This window comes from Odocoileus virginianus, chromosome 16 (genome assembly GCF_023699985.2).
Source record: "Odocoileus virginianus isolate 20LAN1187 ecotype Illinois chromosome 16, Ovbor_1.2, whole genome shotgun sequence".
In the NCBI taxonomy this organism is placed as follows: domain Eukaryota; kingdom Metazoa; phylum Chordata; class Mammalia; order Artiodactyla; family Cervidae; genus Odocoileus; species Odocoileus virginianus.
Window position 1 is genome coordinate 28,099,999 of NC_069689.1, and position 24,566 is coordinate 28,124,564.

The 24,566-nt window shown below is 35.1% G+C and overlaps 1 protein-coding gene and 1 non-coding gene across 7 annotated transcripts in view; one reads left to right on the forward strand and one right to left on the reverse strand.

The window, feature by feature from the left end:
• MIPOL1 (mirror-image polydactyly 1) overlaps positions 1-24,566 on the reverse strand; it is a 290,413-nt gene that overhangs the window by 188,219 nt on the left and 77,628 nt on the right. For all 6 annotated transcript variants that reach the window (XM_020916569.2, XM_070478009.1, XM_020916572.2 and 3 more), the window contains one exon: positions 12,025-12,154. In XM_020916569.2, the coding sequence (XP_020772228.2) occupies positions 12,025-12,154 (130 nt within the window). The remainder of the gene's footprint in view (positions 1-12,024; positions 12,155-24,566) is intronic.
• On the forward strand, positions 11,215-11,321 carry LOC139038895 (U6 spliceosomal RNA). The gene has a single exon (XR_011492027.1). It is a non-coding gene; the product is annotated as a U6 spliceosomal RNA (small nuclear RNA).

Below are 24,566 nucleotides of genomic sequence, written 5' to 3' on the forward strand. Positions count from 1 at the left end.
TCAAGTAACTTCTCTTTTTACACATGAAAATAGGTATTCAGAAAAGACAGGTAAAGATGGCGGAGGACTAGGATGGGGAGACCACTTTCTCTCCTACAAATTCATCAACAGAACAATTGAACGCTGAACAAATTTCACAAAACAACTTCTGATCGCTAGCAGAGGACATCAGGTGCCCAGAAAAGCAACCCACTGTCTTCGAAGGGAGGTAGGACAAAATATAAAAGATAAAAAGGGAGACAAAAGAGCTAGGGATGGAGACCCGTCCCAGGAAGGGAGTCTTAATAGAGGAAGTTTCCAATCACCAGGAAACCCTTGCACTGGCGGGTCTGGGGGAAGTTTTCAAATGGCAGAGGGCAACCTAACTGGGAGGAAAAATTAAATAAAGCCCACATATTACGTGCCTAACTGCTGCAACTCCCAGCAGAAAAGTACCCCAGATGCCCGCACCCACCACCAACAAGTAGGGGCGGAACAGAGAGGAGAGGGCAGCATTGCCTAGGGTAAGGACCCTAAGGACCGGGCCTGGAGGCCCTGAGAGCAATCGGAGGGAGCTCTTTTAAACTGTGGGATAGCAAGGGACAAAATTAACCGGCCCGAACACACTGCTGGTAGTTTGCAAAACAAAGGGACTGAGAAACTCCAGAGAAGAGCCGGCCCATCCCCACTGGAGGTAGGAGGCAGGGGGGAGGGGAAGGGGGCAAACTCAGCCCCAGAGAAGCCACCCCCTCCCACACTGCAAAGAGGACTCCGGTTTCTATCTAAAGAATTCCTGAGATTGTGGATGGTCGACATCAGCCGCAGGGAAGGTCACGGCTAGAGGCCAGCTCCTGAGAACAAACCAAGCCGCAGACACCCAACCGGTGGCACGCGCTGGGGCCGGCGGGAAAAGGCGCGCCGCATCCGGGGAGAGTGCGCCCAAGCCTCTGGCTGCCTGGGCCGCTCGCCGCGGAGGGAAAAGGCGCGCCGCACCCGGGGAGAGTGTGCCCAAGCCCCTGGCTGCCTGAACCACTCAGGCCGGGAAAGGCACAAAACACAGGCGCAACCGAATCCACACTTTTGTGGAGTACCCGAAAACTGGAACCGCACTCAACGCAGGGCCCGCGCCATATAGAGCAGCCGGGAGCCTGACCAGTGTAGACGGGGAAAGCACAGACACCCCTGTAAGGGGCAAACCCAGTGTGGCCGGAACACGGTGAGTGCTACCCACACAGAGCGGTATCTGTCTGCAGCGCCCCGCCCTCCCCGTAGCAGCACGGAACTGAACTAGCGGACCTAAATAAGAGATCACCTCCGCCCGCCTGTGTCAGGGCGGAAAAGAGACGGCAAACAGAAGCCAAATAAATAAAGGGAATGGCTTCAGAAAGGACAATAGATTAAAGGTGCAATAGATTAAAATCCCTGAAGGTAACACCGACTACACCGGAAGGGGCCTATAGATATCGAGAAGAATGGCGCTATCTGAAATTGAACTGAACCTACACTGACCGCAACAGCTCCAGAGAAATTCCTAGATATATATATATTTTTTAATTAAAAAAATTTTTTTTCTTTCCTTTAAAAAAATTTTTTTATTATTATTATTTTTAAATTTTTTCTCTTTTATTTTCTTTTAAAATTCCCTATTACTCCCCCATTACTCCTCAACTTTCATTTTCATATATTTTTACGATTTTTTTAATTAGGGTGAAAAAATTTTCTTTTTTTTTCTTGTTTTTCTCTCCTATTATCTTTTACAGTACTCTAATACTCCTCTATTATTCCTTAATTTTCATTTTCATTTCACTATAACCTTGCCAAAAAAAAAAGAGAAGCCCTATTTTTAAACTGAACTTCATATATATATTTCTAAATTTTTTTTTGTTTTTTTGGTTTAAATATTGTATTTCAAAGAGTCTAACCTCTACGCCAGATTTTTAATCTTTGTTTTTCAGTATGTGATATAAATTTCGGACATTTAAGAATCCAATATTCAGTTCCCATTTCTATTCAGGAGTGTGTTGATTACTCTCTCCCACTTTTGACTCTCTATTTTCTACCTCAGAACACCTCTATTTCCTCCTTTCCCATTCTCTTCCCAATCCAATTGTGTGAATCTTTGTGGGTGTCTGGGCTACGGAGAACACTTTGGGAACAGATAACTGCATAGATCTGTCTCTCTCCTCTTGAGTCCCCCTTTTTCTCCTCCTGCTCACCTCTATCCCCTTCCTCCCTCTCCTATTCTTCATGTAACTCTGTGAACCTCTCTGAGTGTCCCTCACAGTGGAGAATCTTTTCACCATTAACCTAGAAGTTTTATTATCAGTGCTGTATAGTTGGAGAAGTCTTGAGACTATTGGAAGAATAAAACTGAAATCCAGAGGCAGGAGACTTAAGCCCCAAACCTGAGAAAACCAGAAAACTCCTGACTACGCGGAACATTAAGGAATAAGAGACCATCCAAGAGCCTCCATACCTACACCAAAACCAACCACCACCCAAGAGCCAATAAGCTCCAGAACAAGACATACCACGCAAATTCTTTAGCAACGCAGGAACACAGACCTGAATGCCAACATACAGGCTGTCCAAAGTCACATCTAACACATAGGCCCATCGCAAAACTCATTACTGGACACTCCATTGCACTCCAGAGAGAAGAAATCCAATTCCACACACCAGAACGCTGACACAAGCTTCCCTAACCAGGAAACCTTGACAAACCAATCGTCCAACCCCACCCACTGGGTAAAACCTCCACAATAAAAAGGAACCACAGACCACCAGAATACAGAAAGCCCACTCCAGACACAGCAATCTAAACAAGATGAAAAGGCAGAGAAATACCCAACAGGTAAAGGAACATGAAAAATGCCCACCAAGTCAAAAAAAAGAGGAGGAGATAGGGAATCTACCTGAAAAAGAATTTAGAATAATGATAATAAAAATGATCCAAAATCTTGAAAACAAAATGGAGTTACAAATAAATAGACTGGAGACAAAGATTGAGAAGATGCAAGAAATGTTTAACAAGGACCTAGAAGAAATAAAAAAGAGTCAAATAAATGAATAATGCAGTAAATGAGATCAAAAACACTCTGGAGGGAACCATGAGTAGAAAAACGGAGACAGAAGATAGGATAAGTGAGTTAGAAGATAAAATGGTGGAAATAAATGAAGCAGAGAGGAAAAAAGAAAAAAGAATCAAAAGAAATGAGGACAACCTCAGGGACCTCTGGGACAATGTGAAACGCCCCAACATTCGAATCATAGGAGTCCCAGAAGAAGAAGACAAAAAGAAAGGCCATGAGAAGATACTCGAGGAGATAATAGCTGAAAACTTCCCTAAAATGGGGAAGGAAATAGCCAACCAAGTCCAAGAAACCCAGAGAGTCCCAAACAGGATAAACCCAAGGCGAAACACCCCAAGACACATATTAATCAAATTAATAAAGATCAAACACAAATAACAAATATTAAAAGCAGCAAGGGAGAAACAACAAATAACACACAAAGGGATTCCCACAAGGATAACAGCTGATCTATCAATAGAAACCCTTCAGGCCAGAAGGGAATGGCAGGACATACTTAGAGTAATGAAAGAGAATAACCTACAACCTAGATTACTCTACCCAGCAAGGATCTCATTCAGATATCAAGGAGAACTCAAAAGCTTTACAGACAAGCAAAAGCTGAGAGAATTCAGCACCACCAAACCAGCTCTTCAACAAATAAGAAAGGATCTTCTCTAGAAAGGAAACAGAGAAAGGTGGTATAAACGTGAACCCCAAACAACAAAGTAAATGGCAACGGGACCATACCTATCAATAATTACCTTAAATGTAAATGGGTTGAATGCCCCAACCAAAAGACAAAGGCTGGCTGAATGGATACAAAAGCAAGACCCCTATATATGCTGTCTACAAGAGACCCACCTCAAAACAAGGAAAACATACAGACTAAAAGTGCAGGGCTGGAAAAAAATATTTCACGCAAACGGAGACCAAAAGAAAGCAGGAGTCACAATACTCATATCAGATAAAATAGACTTTCAAATAAAGGCTGTGAAAAGAGACAAAGATGGACACTACATAATGATCAAAGGATCAATCCAAGAAGAAGATATAACAATTATAAATATATATGCACCCAACATAGGAGCACCGCAATATGTAAGGAAAACGCTAACGAGTATGAAAGAGGAAATTAATAGTAACACAATAATAGTAGGAGACTTTAATACCCCACTCACAACTATGGATAGATCAACTAAACAGAAAATTAACAAGGAAACACAAACTTTACAGGACACAATGGACCAGCTAGACCTAATTGACATCTATAGGACGTTTCACCCCAAAACAATCAACTTCATCTTTTTCTCAAGTGCACACGGAACCTTCTCCAGAACAGATCACATCCTGGGCCATAAATCTAGTCTTGGTAAGTTCAAAAAAATTGAAATCATTCCAGTCATCTTTTCTGACCACAGTGCAGTAAGATTAGATCTCAATTACCGGAAAAAAATTGTTAAAAATTCAAACATATGGAGGCTAAACAATATGCTTCTGAATAACCAACAAATCATAGAAGAAATCGAAATCAAAATATGCATAGAAATGAATGAAAATGAAAACACAACAACCCAAAACCTATGGGACACTGTAAAAGCAGTGCTAAGGGGAAGATTCATAGCATTACAGGCTTACCTCAAGAAACAAGAAAAAAGTCAAATAACCTAATTCTACACCTAAAGCAACTAGAGAAGGAAGAAATGAAGAACCCCAGGGTTAGTAGAAGGAAAGAAATCTTAAAAATTAGGGCAGAAATAAATGCAAAAGAAACTAAAGAGACCATAGCAAAAATCAACAAAGCTAAAAGCTGGTTTTTTGAAAAAATAAACAAAATTGACAAACCATTAGCAAGACTCATTAAGAAACAAAGGGAGAAGAACAAAATTAACAAAATTAGAAGCAAAAATGGAGAGATCACAACAGACAACACTGAAATACAAAGGATCATAAGAGACTACTACCAGCAGCTCTATGCCAATAAAATGGACAACTTGGAAGAGATGGACAAGTTCTTAGAGAAGTATAACTTTCCAAAACTGAACCAGGAAGAAATAGAAGATCTTAACAAACCCATCACAAGCAAGGAAATCGAAACTAATCAGAAATCTTCCAGCAAACAAAAGCCCACGACCAGATGGCTTCACAGCTGAATTCTACCAAAAATTTAGAGAAGAGCTAACACCTATCTTACTCAAACTCTTCCAGAAAGCTGCAGAAGAAGGTAAACTTCCAAACTCATTCTATGAGGCCACCGTCACCCTAATTCCCAAATCAGACAAAGATGCCACAAAAAAAGAAAACTACAGGCCAATATCACTGATGAACATAGATGCAAAAATCCTTAACAAAACTCTAGCAAACAGAATCCAACAACATATTTAAAAAATCATACACCATGACCAAGTGGGCTTTATCCCAGGAATGCAAGGATTCTTTAATATCCGCAAATCAATCAATGTGATACACCACATTAACAAATTGAAAGATAAAAACCGTATGATTATCTCAATAGATGCAGAGAAAGCCTTTGACAAAATTCAACATCCATTTATGATTAAAACTCTCCAGAAAGCAGGAATAGAAGGAACATACCTCAACATAATAAAAGCTATATATGACAAACCCACAGCAAGCATTACCCTCAATGGTGAAAAATTGAAAGCATTTCCCCTAAAATCAGGAACAAGACAAGGGTGCCCACTCTCACCACTCCTATTCAACACAGTTTTGGAAGTGTTGGCCAGAGCAATCAGAGCAGAAAAAGAAGTAAAAGGAATCCAGATAGGAAAAGAAGAAGTGAAACCCGTGCTGTTTGCAGATGACATGATCCTCTACATAGAAAACCCTAAAGACTCTACCAGAAAATTACTAGAGCTAATCAACAAATATAGAAAAGTTGCAGGATATAAAATTAACACACAGGAATCTCTTGCATTCCTATACACTAACAATGAGAAAACAGGAAACAATACCATTCACCATTGCAACAAAAAGAATAAAATACTTAGGAGTATATCTACCTGAAGAAACAAAAGACCTATCCATAGAAAACTATAAAACACTGATGAAAGAAATCAAAGAGGACACAAACAGATGGAGAAATATACTGTGTTCATGGATTGGAAGAATCAATATTGTCAAAATGGCTCTACTACCCAAAGCAATCTATAGATTCAATGCAATCCCTATCAAGCTACCAACGGTATTTTTCACAGAACTAGAACAAATAATTTCACAATTTGTATGGAAATACAAAAAACCTCGAATAGCCAAAGTAATCTTGAGAAAGAAGAATGGAACTGGAGGAATCAACCTGCCTGACTTCAGACTCTACTACAAAGCCACAGTCATCAAGACAGTATGGTACTGGCACAAAGACAGAAATATAGATCAATGGAACAGAATAGAAAGCCCAGAGATAAATCCATGAACCTATGGTCACCTTATCTTCGACAAAGGAGGCAAGGATATACAATGGAAAAACGACAACCTCTTTAACAAGTGGTGCTGGGAAAACTGGTCAACCACTTGTAAAAGAATGAAACTAGAACACTTTCTAACACCATACACAAAAATAAACTCAAAATGGATTAAAGATCTAAATGTAAGACCAGAAACTATAACTCCTAGAGGAGAACATAGGCAAAACACTCTCTGACATAAATCACAGCAGGATCCTCTATGACCCACCTCCCAGAATATTGGAAATAAAAGCAAAAATAAACAAATGGGACCTAATGAAACTTAAAAGCTTCTGCACAACAAAGGAAACTATAAGCAAGGTGAAAAGACAGCCCTCAGATTGCGAGAAAATAAGAGCAAATGAAGCAACAGACAAAGGATTAATCTCAAAAATATACAAGCAACTCGTGCAGCTCAACTCCAGAAAAATAAATGACCCAATCAAAAAATGGGCCAAAGAACTAAACAGACATTTCTCCAAGGAAGACACACAGATGGCTAAAAAACACATGAAAAGATGCTCAACATCACTCATTATCCCAGAAATGCAAATCAAAACCACAATGAGGTACCATTACACGCCAGTCAGGATGGCTGCTATTCAAAAGTCTACAAGCAATAAATGCTGGAGAGGGTGTGGAGAAAAGGGAACACTCTTACACTGTTGGTGGGAATGCAAACTAGTATAGCTGCTATGGAGAACAGTGTGGAGATTTCTTAAAAAACTGGAAATAGAACTGCCATATGACCCAGCAATCCCACTTCTGGACATACACACTGAGGAAACCAGATCTGAAAGAGACACGTGCACCCCAATGTTCATCACAGCACTGTTTATAATAGTCAGGACATGGAAGCAACCTAGATGCCCATCAGCAGACGAATGGATGAGGAAGCTGTGGTACATATACACCATGGAATATTACTCAGCGGTTAAAAAGAATTCATTTGAATCAGTTCTAATGAGATGGATGAAACTGGAGCCCATTATACAGAGTTAAGTAAGCCAGAAAGATAAAGACCATTACAGTATACTAACACATATATATGGAATTTAGAAAGATGATAACGATAACCCTATATGCAAAACAGAAAAAGAGACTCAGATGTATAGAACAGACTTTTGGACTCTGTGGGAGAAGGCAAGGGTGGGATGTTTCAAGAGAACAGCATCGAAACATGTATATTATCTACAGTGAAACAGATCACCAGCCCAGGTTGGATGCATGAGACAAGTGCTCGGACCTGGTGCACTGGGCAGACCCAGAGGGATCGGGCAGAGAGGGAGGTGGGAGCGGGGTTTGGGATGGGGAATACATGTAAAACCATGGCTGATTCTTGTCAATGTATGACAAAAACCACTACAATAATGTAAAGTAATTAGCCTCCAACTAATAATAAATAAATAAATAAATAAAGAGTTAAAAAAAAAAAAAAGAAAAGACAGGTATTCAGAAAAGACAGATTCACCAAATCTTAGGAATTTTTCATTAATACCACACAGAAATAACCTTAGAGACCAATGAGTTGAGTACACAGCCCAAAGAAAAGTTAAGAAAATCTGTATTACTAAGAATCTTTACAGATGAAGCAAAAATCATCAGGCTTGGCCATTTTGTTTGCCTGGTTTTTTTTTGTTTGTTTGTTTGTGTTTGTTTTTACTACACTGGTGTAACAAATAAAAGCCCAGCAGTACTACTCCATGGAATCAGGATATTCACAAGAAGAGACAGAGTGGCCCCTCAGTGCAGTGCAAGACACCAAACAAAACTCCACAAGCAGAGGACAGAATCTCAAACAAAATGGGTATCCAACCCCAAAGAGGTCTTCCCAACCTCTGCTACTACCCCCACTGACCTAGGGCAATGTAGAAAGGTGGCCCAGAAGCAATACCTAGCCAAGAGTCAGAGGGGAAGGCAAACAGGTGTCAAATAATATGAAATATTTATCAAGGAAAATTCCTTTGCACCATATCAGAACAGATAAAAGTTCTTGATGATTTAAGTATGAGCAAGATAAAAGAGAAATGGCAAGTCAACTATGAATTCACCACAAACACATGACAAAGTATGCAGATGAGATACAGATCACAATATAAAAGATAACACTGACCAAGTAAAAGAAGAAGGTTGACCTATTAATGGTTGGCATTCTAGAAAAGCATAAGAGCATGAATTCAATAAAACAAATTTCAAAGAGAAGATGCCAAAACAGAAGAGCAGATGAAGAGGAAAACTGAAAACTAAAGGATAGACCTGAAACTGATATAATTTTAAAGAGAAAGAAAAGAAAGTTTGAAAACATTGAGAATAAATAAACAGACAAATATTTAATAAATGAAGTAGAAAGAACAGGTGATGGGCTTGTAAAACTGGAAGTACTAACATATAGGAAAGGCTTGAGACTGTCACAATGAATGCACAGAAAAAAACCAGGAATTAAAATAATTATTGAATTGATAATAGATGAGGACCAAAGTGCCTATAATAATAACCAAAGTCTTTAAAATAGAAAACCATAAAAATAAAAAAATCTAAAATTTCCCTGAAATAAAGGAAGAATCAAATAGTCTTTAGAAAGGCAGGCTGTGATCCTAAAAATATTATTACCTAATAATCAATACAAACATCCTGATTAAGTTGTCCTACTTCAAGAATTAAAGAAAATCCTTCTGGTACCCAGGCAGGAAAAAATAAACTACCTTTAAGTGAGGAAAAAAGGAATATGATTGACGCTAGACTTCTTTTCAGACAAATTTGATGTCAGAAAAGTCAGTAACAGTTTTTACAATGTTTAGGATGAAAAATACTTGAGCCAAGAATTTTATTCATAACCACTTTGAATATAAGGATAATAAACAGCCAATCTGGAGCATATTAAAGTTTAGAATAAAGTATTTATAAACCCTTCCTTAAAAGACTATTTGAAAATGAAATTTGGCTACCCAGGAATTTCCCACAATAAAGAACTCAGGTGTAAAAATGCCTGTATGATAAAAGTTCCAGCAATGATTCTTAATTCTTTAAACTATAAAATTAAGGTTAAACCCAGAGAAGCACTTTGGCTATTGTATCCAATGTAACTTTATAAAATTTTGGAAAGTAGAATTCATAAAGAAAAAGAAAAAAAGGAGTTTAAATTTATTATTTATTTCATAGCTGAGTCAAATAAAATTGTTTAAGTAAAACACTACATAAAAAACATTGATGAGATTCTAACACTTTAATGTTTTTCAGTCTCTTTTCTTAAATTTAAAAGGATCCTTGGGGAATTAATATATCTTACTGAGAGAAAATGGGGCTTCTGTGGTGTCTCAGATGGTTAAGGATCTGCCTGCAATGCAGGAGAACCTGGATTCGATCTCTGGTAGAAAACAGTGCCTCAGGTTCACAATTGTCTTCAGTTTCACAACTGATTATTACTCTTAAATTCAAGTAATATTTATACAGAACTGCTGCAAGTACTTTTCAATACTTATTAAACCATTTAGCCCTCATAACAACCAATATAAAAACAGACACTACTTCCACATTTTGTAATTCCAGAAACTGAATAATTTGTCCATGGTTGTACAGCTAGGAAGCAAAAGAGTCAAAATTCCAAGACAGGTAACTGGGTGTGGAATCTATGCTCTTCACCTCAATAATATAATGCCTCTCATATAAAACAGAATGTAGAAAATGAACTAATTTTTATCAAATTAATTCTATTGGGCTTCCTTAGTGGCTCAGTGGTAAAGAATTTGCCTGTAACGCAGTAGACACAGGAGACGCAGGTTCAATCCCTGGGTCAGGAAGATCCTCTGAAGAAGGAAATAGTAACCCACTCCAGTATTCTTGCCTGGAGAACTACACAGACAGCAAGCCAGATGGGCTACAGTCCATAGGGCTGCAAAGAGTTGGATACAACTGATGCAACTTAAGCAACTTAGCACGTTGCAAGCATCTATTCAATCATTAACCATCTATCCTTCCAGACGGCAGTTTATATAAGCAAAGAAAAATGTTTGGAATAATGTTTCCCTATTTATAAAGATAGTTTTTTGGGAGTAGGCAGTGTAGAATTTGGCTAATATTTTTTCCTTTGTTTTTATTTGTCAATGAATTGAATGTTTATAAGTCTATCTACTTTTTGAATGAGCCTTCAAAAAAAGCCTTTAGTATAAACAAAAACCAAATCATGCTATCTAGTCACAACCTGAGCACTGCAATATTAATTATTTAATGCTTGCTGTCAAATAAACCACCACTTTTTTGGTACCTTTTTGGCTTTTTTGCCCACATCATGTGGCTTGTGGGATCTTAGATCCCCAACCAGGGATCAAACATGTGCCTCCTGCAGTGGAAGCATAGAGTCCTAGCCACCAGACTGCTAGGGAACTTCCCACCACGTTTTAATTAGTATTTGACTGTGATCCCTCAGAGAGTCTAGAACAACGCTGGGCAAAAGAAACATTCAATAAACATATGGAGGGATCAACATAAAATACTAGATTATTATAATCTATCTATCTTGCAAGTAACACATTTCTAGATGCTCTAGGGCCTTTCTACACAAAGGGGACTTCTTAGATTAGCATCATTTGCATGATCTGGGAGCTTGGCAAAAGGCAGAATCTCAGGCCCTGCTCCAGACCTATCTATCAAGAATCTGCATTTTAACAATATTCCCCCGGAGTGCACATTAAAATTGAAGTACTGTGCTCGCTTCGGCAGCACATATACTAAAATTGGAACGATACAGAGAAGATTAGTATGGCCCCTGCGCAAGGATGACGCGCAAATTCGTGAAGCGTTCCATATTTAAAAAATAAATAAATAAAATAAAATTGAAGTACTTCTTTCCAGTGCACTGTTTTGCTAAAAAAATTAAAGTGTTAGTTGCTAGGTCATGTCTGTGACCCTATGGACTATGACCTGACAGGCTCCTCTGTCCATGGGATTCTCCAGGCAAGAATACTGGAATGGGTAGCCAATCCCTTCTCTAGGGGATCTTCCCGACCCAAGTTTCTCTAAGTGTGGTCCAGTATTTACTTATATCAGAAACACCTGGATTGTCTGTTAAAAATGTAGATTCTCAGGCTCAACCTTATTTCAGGTGTCATTAAGTTTAAGACTCACAACTAAAAGTAGTAAAAAGTACTGGAGACTATAAATGAGCACAGCAAGCAGAAAGCAGTAAAAGAACCCAGAGGGCTGAAATAAACCAAGAAGGAGATAATAAGAAGGAGAGGAAGAAAAGAGGAGTCACAGAAGAAAGCAGAGTAAGGACATCAACAGCAGCACTGTGAAGAAATAAAGTCACTTTACTGAGTGTTTCCCTTCCTTCCTCCCTCTCTGCCTTTCCTTTAGTGACTGAAAACTACTAGTATGACAAAAGTTCTAAAAAAAGACTGGGGATACCGAATTTACCACTGTAATTGTAACACCTTTGAACATGTAACCATCACATAATTCATGCACTTTATATATGCTCCTGATGTCACATGTGGTTTTACAAGCATACGTACAATTTTAGAGACATTTCCATATCCTCGGCTCGTGCAATTGCCTCATCTCTCTCCTCATTGGCTAACTGCAGTCGAGACATAATAGCTTCATCACGTTCTTTCTGTGCAAGATACACCTCTTCAACCAGAGCTACCAAAATACATAATTCAAAATTAATTTGAGAATACAGAAGAAAATGCATACTTTTAGCAAAAATAAAAAAATTCTTTTATTCAACTGAATTAGCGTCAATTAATCACTTGAGAAAACATTTTAAAATGTTTTTAATTTTTTTTGTTTTTATATTTTAACATTTAAAACATTACATTTTACATTTTAAAACAGTTTAAAATGTTTTTCTACTGCAAAAGTGAGATACCATTTCATACCCATAAAATTAAAAATTAAAATATTAAATAATAAAAAATATTGAGCTTGTAAAATAACGGAAACACTCAAATAGATTGCAGATAGGCATACATATTTCTACAACCATCTGAAGAGCAATTGGGCAATGCTGAAGCTGTGCCTCATTTATAACCTGGCTAATCTCCTCTTTGGTATGAAGCACATGAGAAATTGCACATGAGCACAAGGAAAGAAGTATAAAAATGTTTAGGAGGCATGTATAAAAATGTTTATTTCAACATTATAGAGTAACAAAAACTTACAAATAACCTAATGTAGAATAACTGGAGCAGGAATAAATTTCTATACATTAAAAGTGGAATACAATGCAGCATTTAAAATGAATTAACTATAGACAAATGGACAAATGTCAAAAATGAAAATCTGAAAAACACAGGAAGTTGCAAAATAAAGCAAATCTAACCATTGTGGATTGACACAATTAGTAAAAATATTAAAATGAACATGAAAATGATAAACACAAAGTTCAGGACAGTAGTTACCTCAGTAAGATGATGAAAGGAGAGGAAAGAGGCGAGTACACGGGGGCAGAGTTGTGCTAATGGCACATCGCCACAGGCACCATTTATATTGATTACAATACAAATGACTTCATTTACATTTCTGCAGCACTATCAAAGGAGCTTATATGTTATCTGAAATTGTCATTTCTCAAGCTGAATTTCTACTTGAAATTACATAACTTAAAATATCACTGCAATTTTAGAAAGGGGCTCAAATACTTATATCACTGAAGCACATTTATTTATAGTGTCAAACCACAAAATAAACTTGGGAAAGACATTTGAAACATTGCTTCAGGTCACAGAATACTGAGTTTTGTACCAAGATTTGTCATAGATTAATATACTTTTAATCAAGATAGTTACTTTTATATTACTTAAATTATAAGCAGTAAAAGAGAAACCCTGAGAAAAAAATCAACTATATCTTTTCCATAACAGAGTGTAAAATGGAACATGCAATGGTAAAACAAAAGGCACAACTATTTCTAAGAAGCTGAGCCTGAGGCAAGATAAATATTCAATAAATTAATTAATTCATCAAATATTTATATAGTTCCTGTGGCAGTCATCAATCCAGTTTTAAGTCATATGAATATAGTGGTCCTAGAAGTCCTTATCACCCTGCAGTACACATTCCATTACAAGAAAACAGACAGTAGTGAGAAAAACAGACCAAAAACTAGATAGGTAGGTATGGAGACATATTGCTTTAAAGGAAAACTCATAGAAAAGAGAGTCATTTGGTACATGTGGATTACAGCAGACTATTTCAGAAAGAGTGGTCAGGAAAGATCTTTTTAAATAAATGACATTTCAGTACATTCAAATAAAGGAAGAGAAACCATATTTATATTTGAAAGTAGATGAAGTTGAAGAAAAACTGCAACTAGGCCCTAGAATATTGGTGAAACAACATCAATATGACCGGAGCACAGTGAGAGGGTGAGAGCTCTTGAGGATCACACTATAAGTCATAGCAGGGAATTCAGATCTGTTACAAAGCATCAGACATGACTAGAGAGTAAAGAGCAAATACGATGGTAGCAATGGAGGTTTATGAGCAAGGAAATGACAGACTCACAAACATGTTTAAAAAGGAATTCTGGCTTCTGGGTGAGAAATTGTTCATAGGTGGGGCAAACATGGAAGCAGATTCCAGTAGGGAGACACAGGAGTGATCTATGCAAGAATTCACATTGATAACCCACAAGAATAACCCTTTCCCTGAAACTTAAAGCTATCCATAAATAAATAAATATGCCACCCTAGAAAACGACTTCTAGAAAAATAGGCACAAATTGATCAGATCTGTGTTTTAGAGGAAAACACCCAGAGATTAGCATTCAGAGCGTCTGAAACAGCGATTAGAGAAAAGCTGTTGAATTGTATATGTCCCTTAATCCAACATTAGATTTTATAAGAGTCCAGGTGAGAAATAATGAAATCATGAATTAAGGCAAGGGCAACAGAAAAGAGAAAGAAAACTGATTCAATTCATAACAAAAAGTTAAGCACGTATGAAATTTTCGAGGAGAGAAAAATAGGACAGATGACTTCACTAAGGCACACCTCCATCTATCAAAAGATAATCTTCATAAAACTCTGGGGAAAACAGGTTACTCTTCTCCTTCCTGCTGCCACATCGGTTCCAAGGGGGAAGGGGAGTCTTAGTCAAACATTTAAGGAAAACTGGAGTCTAGTTCTAGCCTACCTTCCTGCATCCTCTACCATTATATTCCTTCTAGGTCAGTAGTTCACAAAATATAGGATGTGAAATATATTTTTAATAGTTATGTGTCATTTTAATGTATGTTATAAAAATATAACTAGCACATTAAACCTATACTTTATCCTTTATATGTGAAATCTAAAAAGAAATGATGCAATTTAATTCAATTAAGAATTTCCACTCTTCAAAGATGCTGATAAGAAAAAAAAGAGAGAGAAGCCACAGACTGGAAGAAAATAACCTTAAAGTATGTATCTGATAAAAGACTTGCACCCAGAATGTAATTTTAAAAACTGTCAAAGTTCAATAACAAGGAAAATAAACAATTAAAATTGGGAAAAAACTTGAAGACTTTTTATCAGATATACTGATGGTAATAAGCACAAGAAAAGGTGTTCAACATGTTCAGTCATCAGAGAAATGTAAATTAAAACTATGAGATAGCCATCATAGACAGCTGACCCTTGAACAATATTGGAGTCAGAGGTACCCTCCCTCTAACCACTTAAGACAAAAATCTGCGTATAACTTTACAGTTGGTCTTCTGTATCCACGAAGAACCACAGATCATGCAGTACAGTACTGCAGTGCGTATTTATTGGAAAAAAATTACATGTATAGGTGGTCTGTGGAGTTTAAATCGGTTTTGTTCAAGGGTAAACTTACAAACTTATTACGATGACTTATAGGGAAGATTGATATAAGATGTTGGCAAGGATGTAAAAAACAAAAAAGCGCCTGGACCACTTAGACACTTTCTGTAGAATGTAAGATAGTATAATCACATTTTGTAGTTTCTTAAAAAAGTAAACATACACCCACCATAAGATTCAGCTACTCCACTCAAAAGTATTTATCCAAGAAAAATTAAAGATTATGTCCATGCAAAGACTTAAACACAAATATTCAGGGCATCTTTATTTACAATAGTAAAAACACAGAAATACCCCAGGTTTCTAGTAACAGATGAATGAATAAGCAAACTACATAACAAATTGTGCTAGAACAATTGGATATCCACAGGCATAAAATCGAATGCTTTTAAACAACAGTTTAGATAGAGTTAAGAAATTCTTGCTATAAAAATAGCTTTCGGAAGATCTGCTACTTTCCAGTACAATTTTCATATATTTTTAAAGTCTACATCATTACTGTTAAGTGCTTATTTGCGGCCATACTATTCTGCTTGTATGCATCAATTCATCTCACTGTTTTAAAAAAACTTTTGCTTATAATGTAGTGCACAATAGTAAGTTTTATTTTCCCCTATTAGTTGTATACAATCCTAGAAAGGATATAAACAGCTTAGAGAAAACAATAGGATATATTATGAAGAATATGGGCTTTGATTCAGAGTCAAGGTGTTATCACCATAAAGTTAGGCAACTTGGTTTTTTTTATATTTCTTAAATTATTTTAGTCACAGTTCAGGTGTATAAAATGAATAGAATACCATCATTTATGGTTATTAGGGAAAATTTAATGAGATGATATATAAAAGCTCTTGGTCATATAAAGTAGATTCTCAACAAACATTATTTCCATGCCACCATTACCATTCCATGCCACCATTACCATGCCATCATCACCTTCAACCTACAGTCTCACAGTTTAGCTTCATTTCTAGACACATTAAAAATGTGATTTTGATTAATTTGGACCATTGCTATCTATAGTCACTTCAAAATTTCTTACTTTTTAGACTTTCATTGATATGGAAAAAGTACAAACGGGAATTGGGTAAGATTTTATTCAGAACATTCTATATTATACAGTATACTATAAAGACACGTTTGTACAAAATATGACATTCTAAGATATTTTTTAATTTTTACATTATAAAATACTTCTAATTTGTGGGTCAGATAAGATGAATAAAATGATGCCAAACAGTGACCTAGGTACCAATTAACATGTATGTGTTACTGCCCTGTAATATTCTGGCATATCAAAAGGTCAAAACAGAATTTGTGTGCGTGCGAAGTCACTTTAGTCTTGTCCAACTCTTTGCCACCCTATGGACTGTAGCCGACCAGGCTCCACAGTCCATGGGATTCTCCAGCCAAGAATACTGGAGCGGGCTGCCATGCCCTCCTCCAGGGGATCTTCCTGATCCAAGGATTGAACCTCTTATGTCTCCTGCAGTGGCAGGCGGGTTCTTTACCACTTAGCTCCACCTGGAAAGTCCCAAAGCACTATTCACTAAATTTTTAATGCCAACAGGCTTCTATCACTTCTGTATAGTGTGATGAGATCTTTATAAAGTGACATTTAATGTAAGCTGTGTTCTACTTTATATACAATAACACTTGATTGAAAAGGTAAGGCTGTGACTATTAAGGGCTTTTAATGTCTAGTTTGGAGGAGGAAATGGCAACCCACTCCAGTAGGCTTGCCTGGGAAATCCCATGGACAGAGGAGCCTGGTAGATTACAGTTCAAGGGGTCATAAGAGTCAGACATGACTTAGTGACTAAATGACAACATGAAAACCCCAGAGTTCCCAAATATTAACTTTTATATTCAGCATCTCCATAGACTTCCTTAACATACTTCGTGGCCTTATGACCATCAGAATTCTTTCATGCCCTCCTGTCTTTAGTTTGCTTCCTGATATTTACGGCTTGCCTCAACAATTCCTAACTTACTGTGACATTAGAACATTATTTCAGTGGCTTAATTCTACTTCATTAAAATTTAATGGGGTAAATAGCATACTTACTTAATACATTATTGGGCTTCCCTTGTAGCTCAGCTGGTAGAGAATCTGCCTGCAATGCAGGAGACCTGGGTTCGATCTCTGGGTTGGGAAGATCCCCGGCAGAAGGGAAAGGCTACCCACTCCAATATTCTGGTCTGGAGAATTCCATGGACTGTATAGTCCATGAGGTTGCAAAGAGTCGGACATGACTGACTTCCACTAACAGTCACTATGAGTGACTTTCACTATCTCTATGCTTAAGGATAAATGCTTTACATCAAGAGTTTATTTGGTCCTATGTGATAAACAGAAAACATTTTTTCCCTCTATAATGCTGCATCAATTCTAAATAAATGAATAATGTGTGCATTTAAAGGAATATTCTAAGGTTAAAATTTAAAATACCATAAAACACACACACACACACACAAAATCTGATTATGCATTTTATACATGTTATGAAAAGTTTTCCAAAAGTAAAGTATTACAAAATGATAATTTCAACAACTATACTAGGTTATATGTGAAATTTGTTGATTATGAAAAACCTGATTCTTTTTCTAGAATTCAGTACTTTTAAAGAATCAATATGCAACTCTCAAACATTTTTAGTAAAGAAAACTTAATTGTAAACACAGAGCTTTTCCAAGGTAGATGACTATTACAAAGTTCACTAGAAAATCAATATAGCATTTTAGTTGGAATTTGCTCATTAAACACCCACAGCTCTAATGCAAATTATGATGGAATGAATAAAGCAAATACGTATGCTTCTTTCTTTTTATTAAATGTAAAATCTACTGTTAATTGCATCTCGTATGTCATACAAACTTTTCTCCTTAACTATTAAATAGAAGCTTTAACAAAAGTCATTAGAGATTCTCTTTCTTTGACTTGAATAAATTTCAATATTTGTTCAGTAAAGGTTCACAGCAGTTAAATTACATTAACAAATATTATTAGCTACTATGTAAGCCAACCAAGTAAAATACTTGTATTGTAGGTAAAACAAATCATTGGGTGTTTACAATAATATTTGGATATCTCCATTTTTAAACATGGTTATCAAATATCCTATAATTCTTAGTCAAATGAGAAAGATTCAGAGAGGATCACCCCAGTCCCCACCCCCAAATACTCAAATTTGTTTAGTAAGCTAATTGTTTTCTAATATGGGCAAAAGTAAATATGAAGAAGCTGAACCATACTAAGTATAAGTTTATTGAGTCAAGACAGAGTACATATTTTCTTAGTAGAAGCCAAGTCTATTGACAAGCCCACATTCTACACTCCTCAAACTACTTTTAAAATACAGTAGAAGTAAGACGGTTTATTGGAAAATATTCTAGTTTAAACATCAAATCATAATTCTCTAAATAACATAATTTGGAAGACAGACATTTCCCAAGAAAAAGAATCTATTTAACATCCTCAAGGTAGTTATTTAAATAGAAAAGACTGAACTGCAGAGAGGGAAGAAGAAATCATTAGGATTTGAATTTGAAAGATATAAAATAATCACTAATTCAAGTTCCAAAATTCTAAGCAATAAATATAGGTAATAGTTTGGTTAAAGATTACCAAATTTCATATTGTATGAATATTTTTTACTATTGCTTTACATGAGGTTAAATGAATTCCTTGCAGATAATATTTAATGTTTTATGAAATCACAATATGTATACATTCCAGAACCACAAATATTACACTATGTCTTAACTTCCTTAAAATCTATAATTTCTCTTTCTTGGCATAAGTTGTTTATTGTAAATTAAACAGGTGGTAAATACCACACACCAGTAGGGAACTAACCAACATACTTCAAGTAGTTTGATGGTTCTGTTCTTGGCATTACATTGCTGAACTCAACTTATTTCTTCAGAACTTCTTTAATAAACCAGAATATTACTTTTCTAAAGCTGGAATAAATGTTCAACATTTTACATGATTATTCTGTAAATAACCTTTTTTTTGATTGAAAAATAATACACACTCACTGTAAAAATGTTGAGAAAGAAATATTTTGCATAGTTTTATAACTTTCTGTGTATATTTAAGATAAATAGAACATGTTTAGTGTTCTTCAAAAGTATAAAATAGAATAGACTTTTATCATAGGGACATGACATATTGGACTGGACCAGGATTCTCCTAAAATAAGATTTTACACCATTTCCAATTATTCACTATATGAACAAGACTGTAATGAACATCCTTCTACACAAATCTTTATGTATGTACATAGACAATGACTTAGGAAAATTCCTAGAAGTATGATTACTACATTAAAAATCAGCTTTTAAAGGTTTTTACTATTTTTAAATTTTAAAATTTTCCTCTGTAAACTTGCTATAAATTTACACTTCCCAAGAGTATAGAAACTGCCAAAGAGTAATTAGAAAATTATACAAAATACTAAGTTTAAGGAGCAAAACTATAAAACAGCAACTTTCTGGCAAAACCTGCCATCATTACATACATGTATTTAGTACAAATAATGCAAAGACTATATGAAACACTTGGAGAAGGAAATGGCAACCCACTCCAGTATTCTTGCCTGGAGAATCCCATGGACAGAGGAGCCTGGTGGGCTATAGTCCACGGGGTCCCAAAGAGTTGGACACAACTGAGCGACTTCACTTTCACTTTTATAAAACACGTCCTAAATATGTGATCTTTACATTCAAACCTCCAATATATCTGATACTAGCTACAATTTTTAATGTGAAAGAGATAAGCTTATCCCTAAAGTATTAAAATCAATTATTTTATACACTTTTGAAATATAATTTAAGGGGTATTTAACCTATTTTCTGCACAGAATATACACTTTAAATTTTAATAGATACCAACGGGAAAAATCTGTGAAATATAATTGTTACCTAAACATTTTCCACATTGAATTAATTAAATACATGGAAAAAGTCATGAATCATTTTTTGAGAAGTCTTTTGTTATTTTTGTTTTAAATATCCAAATTGCATGATAAGCTCTCAAACGCTTGATATCATGCTAAAGTCCATAACATGCCATACCTAGTAAAATATTTCCAATTGTTAGTTATTGTTGTGTATAATGGTTTTTGTTTTTTCATGTTCAATTTGTTGTTTCCAGAAAAATACAAACTTTTCTAGGGAGGGAGGTTATAAAATTGGCCATACTCTACCTGTAAGCATTATCTGACCTAGCACTCATTACAATTTTAGTACTCAAAGGATTCTACAGCCAAAGATAGTAATATAATTTGCATTCTATCAATATTTCTACCTGCTGCATTTCACAGATATGGACCTTTTTGTTTTAATCTGAAATAACTAGCCATATTCTTGAAATCCTTTTTTCTTCCAAATTAATAAATATGCAACAGAGATATATGTAGTGTATCATTATATTAATACTGTTACAGCATTTAAGTTTTAGATTAAAGACTAGCATATTTTATTAACGTACATTATGCACACATGCATGCTAAGTTGCTTTAGTCGTGTCCAACTCTTTGTGAACCTATGGAGTGTAGACTGCCAGGCTCTTCTGTTCATGAGATTCTCCAGGCAAAAATACTGGAGTGGGTTGTCACGCCTTCCTCCAGGGATCTTCCTGACCCAGGGATTGAACCGGCACCTCTTTCGTCACCTGCCAATACCTCTAGTGCCACCTGGGAAGTCCAATGCTCATCATATATACAGAGAAATGGAATTCTAATGTGCATTATTTCTTAAAAGTATGTTATTTTCTGTTCTTCTGATATACCAAACTAAATGACTTGTTCTTCTTAATCATTGTATGATCAGCATCATCAGAGATACAGTATATAGTAATAGCTTTTTTACAAGAGAACAATGTACATATTGTCTTACAACAATTTTTATTTTTACATGTTAACTAGTTGGGTATCAATATATTTGCTACAACAGTAGATTATATATCTACACTTTTAACATTTACATATTAATCTGAGTAGAAAAACATAAGTTACATATTTCAGGGATTCTATGTTCTGATGCTTTGGACAATATCTCTACCAAAAATAAACGAAAATTCCCTGTAATAAGAAAGACTTAATTGTTCTTACTAGCAGTCTAAATTTGGATGCACAGAAAAGAATTTGTTTACCGAGAAAAGGTGGATTAAATGCTTGCAGAATCAGTATGGTATGCTAACTAAGCAAATTACATAACCGCCGAATTATATGCAAAATGTAACTAAGAAATAGATAGATTTATATAAGGAACTAAGGAGTTCTTTTGGCTAAAACCCAATATTGGCCTTATTTCAGTTTAATTGGAAGAGGATCTCAAATTCATCTTCTCCATGAGATATCAGGAACCTGGATTTCTCTTTGTACCAAAGGTTAATAAGAAATGTGTCTGCAAAAGTCAAACAGCATTAAATACCAAAAACTGATTATTATTCTACAGCAGTTGTTCTGTCATTCATAATCTCTCCATGCTCCAAGCTTCCACAGCTAATCTTTAATGGATGACATGCAAGCAAGAAAAATAACATATAGAGGAGAGACTCTAAAGACAGGGTTTAAGAAACAGAAAAATAAAGCTTTTAAAGAAATATAAATATTCTAAACATCACAAAAATAACTTAAAAAAACTATTTAAATAAATATTCTTTGTGCCAAAATTCACACATCCTCTGTATACTATAAATGCAATAGATTAATAAAAATTAAGACATTAAACACTAAAAAAATGTACACTAAGATTGTTTCAGAAAAATGAAAGGTTTAATTATTAACAAATTATTTTTAAAAGTCATAACATCACTCACCTAAGAGAAATTAAGTGGATGCAAAAAAGGTAATACAATACTATCTCTGTCAAATTCAATTTAAATAAATGAAATTTTGAAGTGTTTGTGATTTAATCACTTTATTTAGATGAGAAAAGATACTTACTTAAAGGACAATGTTTCAGCTGTGCTTCTCTGAAATATCTCCTAGTATCTGAAGGTCATACATGCCAATAATTTATATCATATTATCCACATGTATAATTTAATGAATTAAAACACATTAAGACCTACATAGCATATATTTTCCTTTATTCTCTTTTTGGTAGAGATTTTAAAATTTTTCATATTTTCAAACTTTCCAAAAAAAGTTAATTCTGAAAAGTCAGGGAAAACTAAAATCTATGTGGATAAGATGAAGTAAATATATATTTTTAACAAGGAATATAAAAAACAAAGTTATATATAAGTAACTATGAAATAGTTATTTATATTAGCTACACTATGATATGCCCCCCCCATTAGATCAAGAAGTCTTAAGGAAACAAGATGCTAACATCATCTCCTTATCATCATAATTACCACTTATTGAGTGCTTTCTAATGGGTTAACTACTTCATAAATATTATTTCACTTAAATGTCACAGCAACCTATCAAGTAGGTTTTAACCAAATCTTTGTGAGGCTGTCACTTACACATGATAAGTAGTAAAAAGATTAGAACAAAGGTCTGAATCCAAAGTCTAAGTAAGCATTTACCACCACCTACTACAATGACGTATTATGAATAAGAAGTGACTGCAAACAGAAAGACATGTCTGAAATACCAAATCTGTCTTACTTGCTGATGCATACTTAGTGCCTAGCACAGTGTCTAGTATATACAAACCCTTCAATAAATGTTTCTTGTTTAACTTTTAAAGAGGTCAGCATAGTTCCAATTAAATGCCTACTAAAAGTATCAATGGTGTTGATGCTTAAGGTAAAAAGTCAACCATTTGAGATTTTATCAAGATACATGATACAATTGCATTTCAAACTCATGACATCACTTTACAATGACAGTACATTATTCACATTAAAAACTAACAGAGAAGCAAAGGAAACAGTAAAAGTCTACTTGAAGGTTTACCATAAGTATATATCAGATTAAAACCCAAATTTTGTGCATCCTATTTCATTTCAGATCCACATTTAAGTAAAATGTATTAGTGATAATTCATTTTTCGGGAATTTTTCTCATCATCCAATCCTGGTTTCCAAACCTTCTCCTTACACTTTTCTCTTTATTTCCCTCTTAAAATCTATTAACAGTAAACTATTAATTCTAATTGAAAGCTAAACAGAATAAAAATATCATCATGACTTCTGACATTATCAAAGGTTTAAGAATTTCATAAAGATAAAAGTAAGCAAGTATTACTATTAGCTACAATTTACTGAGTACCAGTTATACCCTAGGTGCTTCTATACATTATCTCTAATCCTTAAAATAATCTGGTAAATTAGTTAATATTTACATCTGACATGGGAGAGGCTAATAAGTAACTTGCCCAAAGGCACATGGTTGGTATTAAGGGTCAAAGCTGTGATTTGAACCTTAGTCCATCTGATTCCCAAGCTTATATCTTCCCATTGCTTCAATCTGTCTCACGGAGTACTGGGAACGTTTTGTTTTTATATGGTTTTGATGATACAAGATTCTTATTCTTATGAATTATACAATCAATGGGGGGGGGATAAGATGGACTAATACATATATGTTACATAACAGAGACATAAAAATAAATAAGGGAAAAATCAGAAAGACAAGAAAAACAGCACAGGTAAAATGGCAACATTTGATCAAAGCCATTACATAGATTTCATATAATTTTGGTTTATATAATCTTTATGTGTCAAACCTAACCTAGAAATGATTTTAAGATTAGAGAGCAAGTAACAACAAAAAATTACATCTTTTAAAAGTAACATTTACTTTTTCTAATACTAAATCTAATCCACACTCACTGCCTGAAAAGGCAGGAAACTGGTAACTGAAGCATTTACATATCCATTCACAAAACCAAAACTTGACTCTAATTTTATATTACATATATGGATATATAGTTCTTAACAAAATTATATCAAGAATACAGCTTCCCCCTAATTTTCATGTAACTTTGAGTCATAAAGTTTTTCTCATATCATTAAATATTCTTCCTAAATGGTTTTAAATTACTGCATGTCTCATACCATAAATGTCTCATACCATAAATTTACTGCTATCATAACTAATACTGATACAAATATTCTTATTTATATAAATATTTACAAATCATATGCTCAAAGCAAATGGCTATTTCCTTAGAATATCACATATTTTAATTATCATTTTAATTGAAAAACATATAGATGTACATTTTTGTATCCTATTTGCAATTTTCAATGTCCAGATGTTTTAGCATGTATTTCT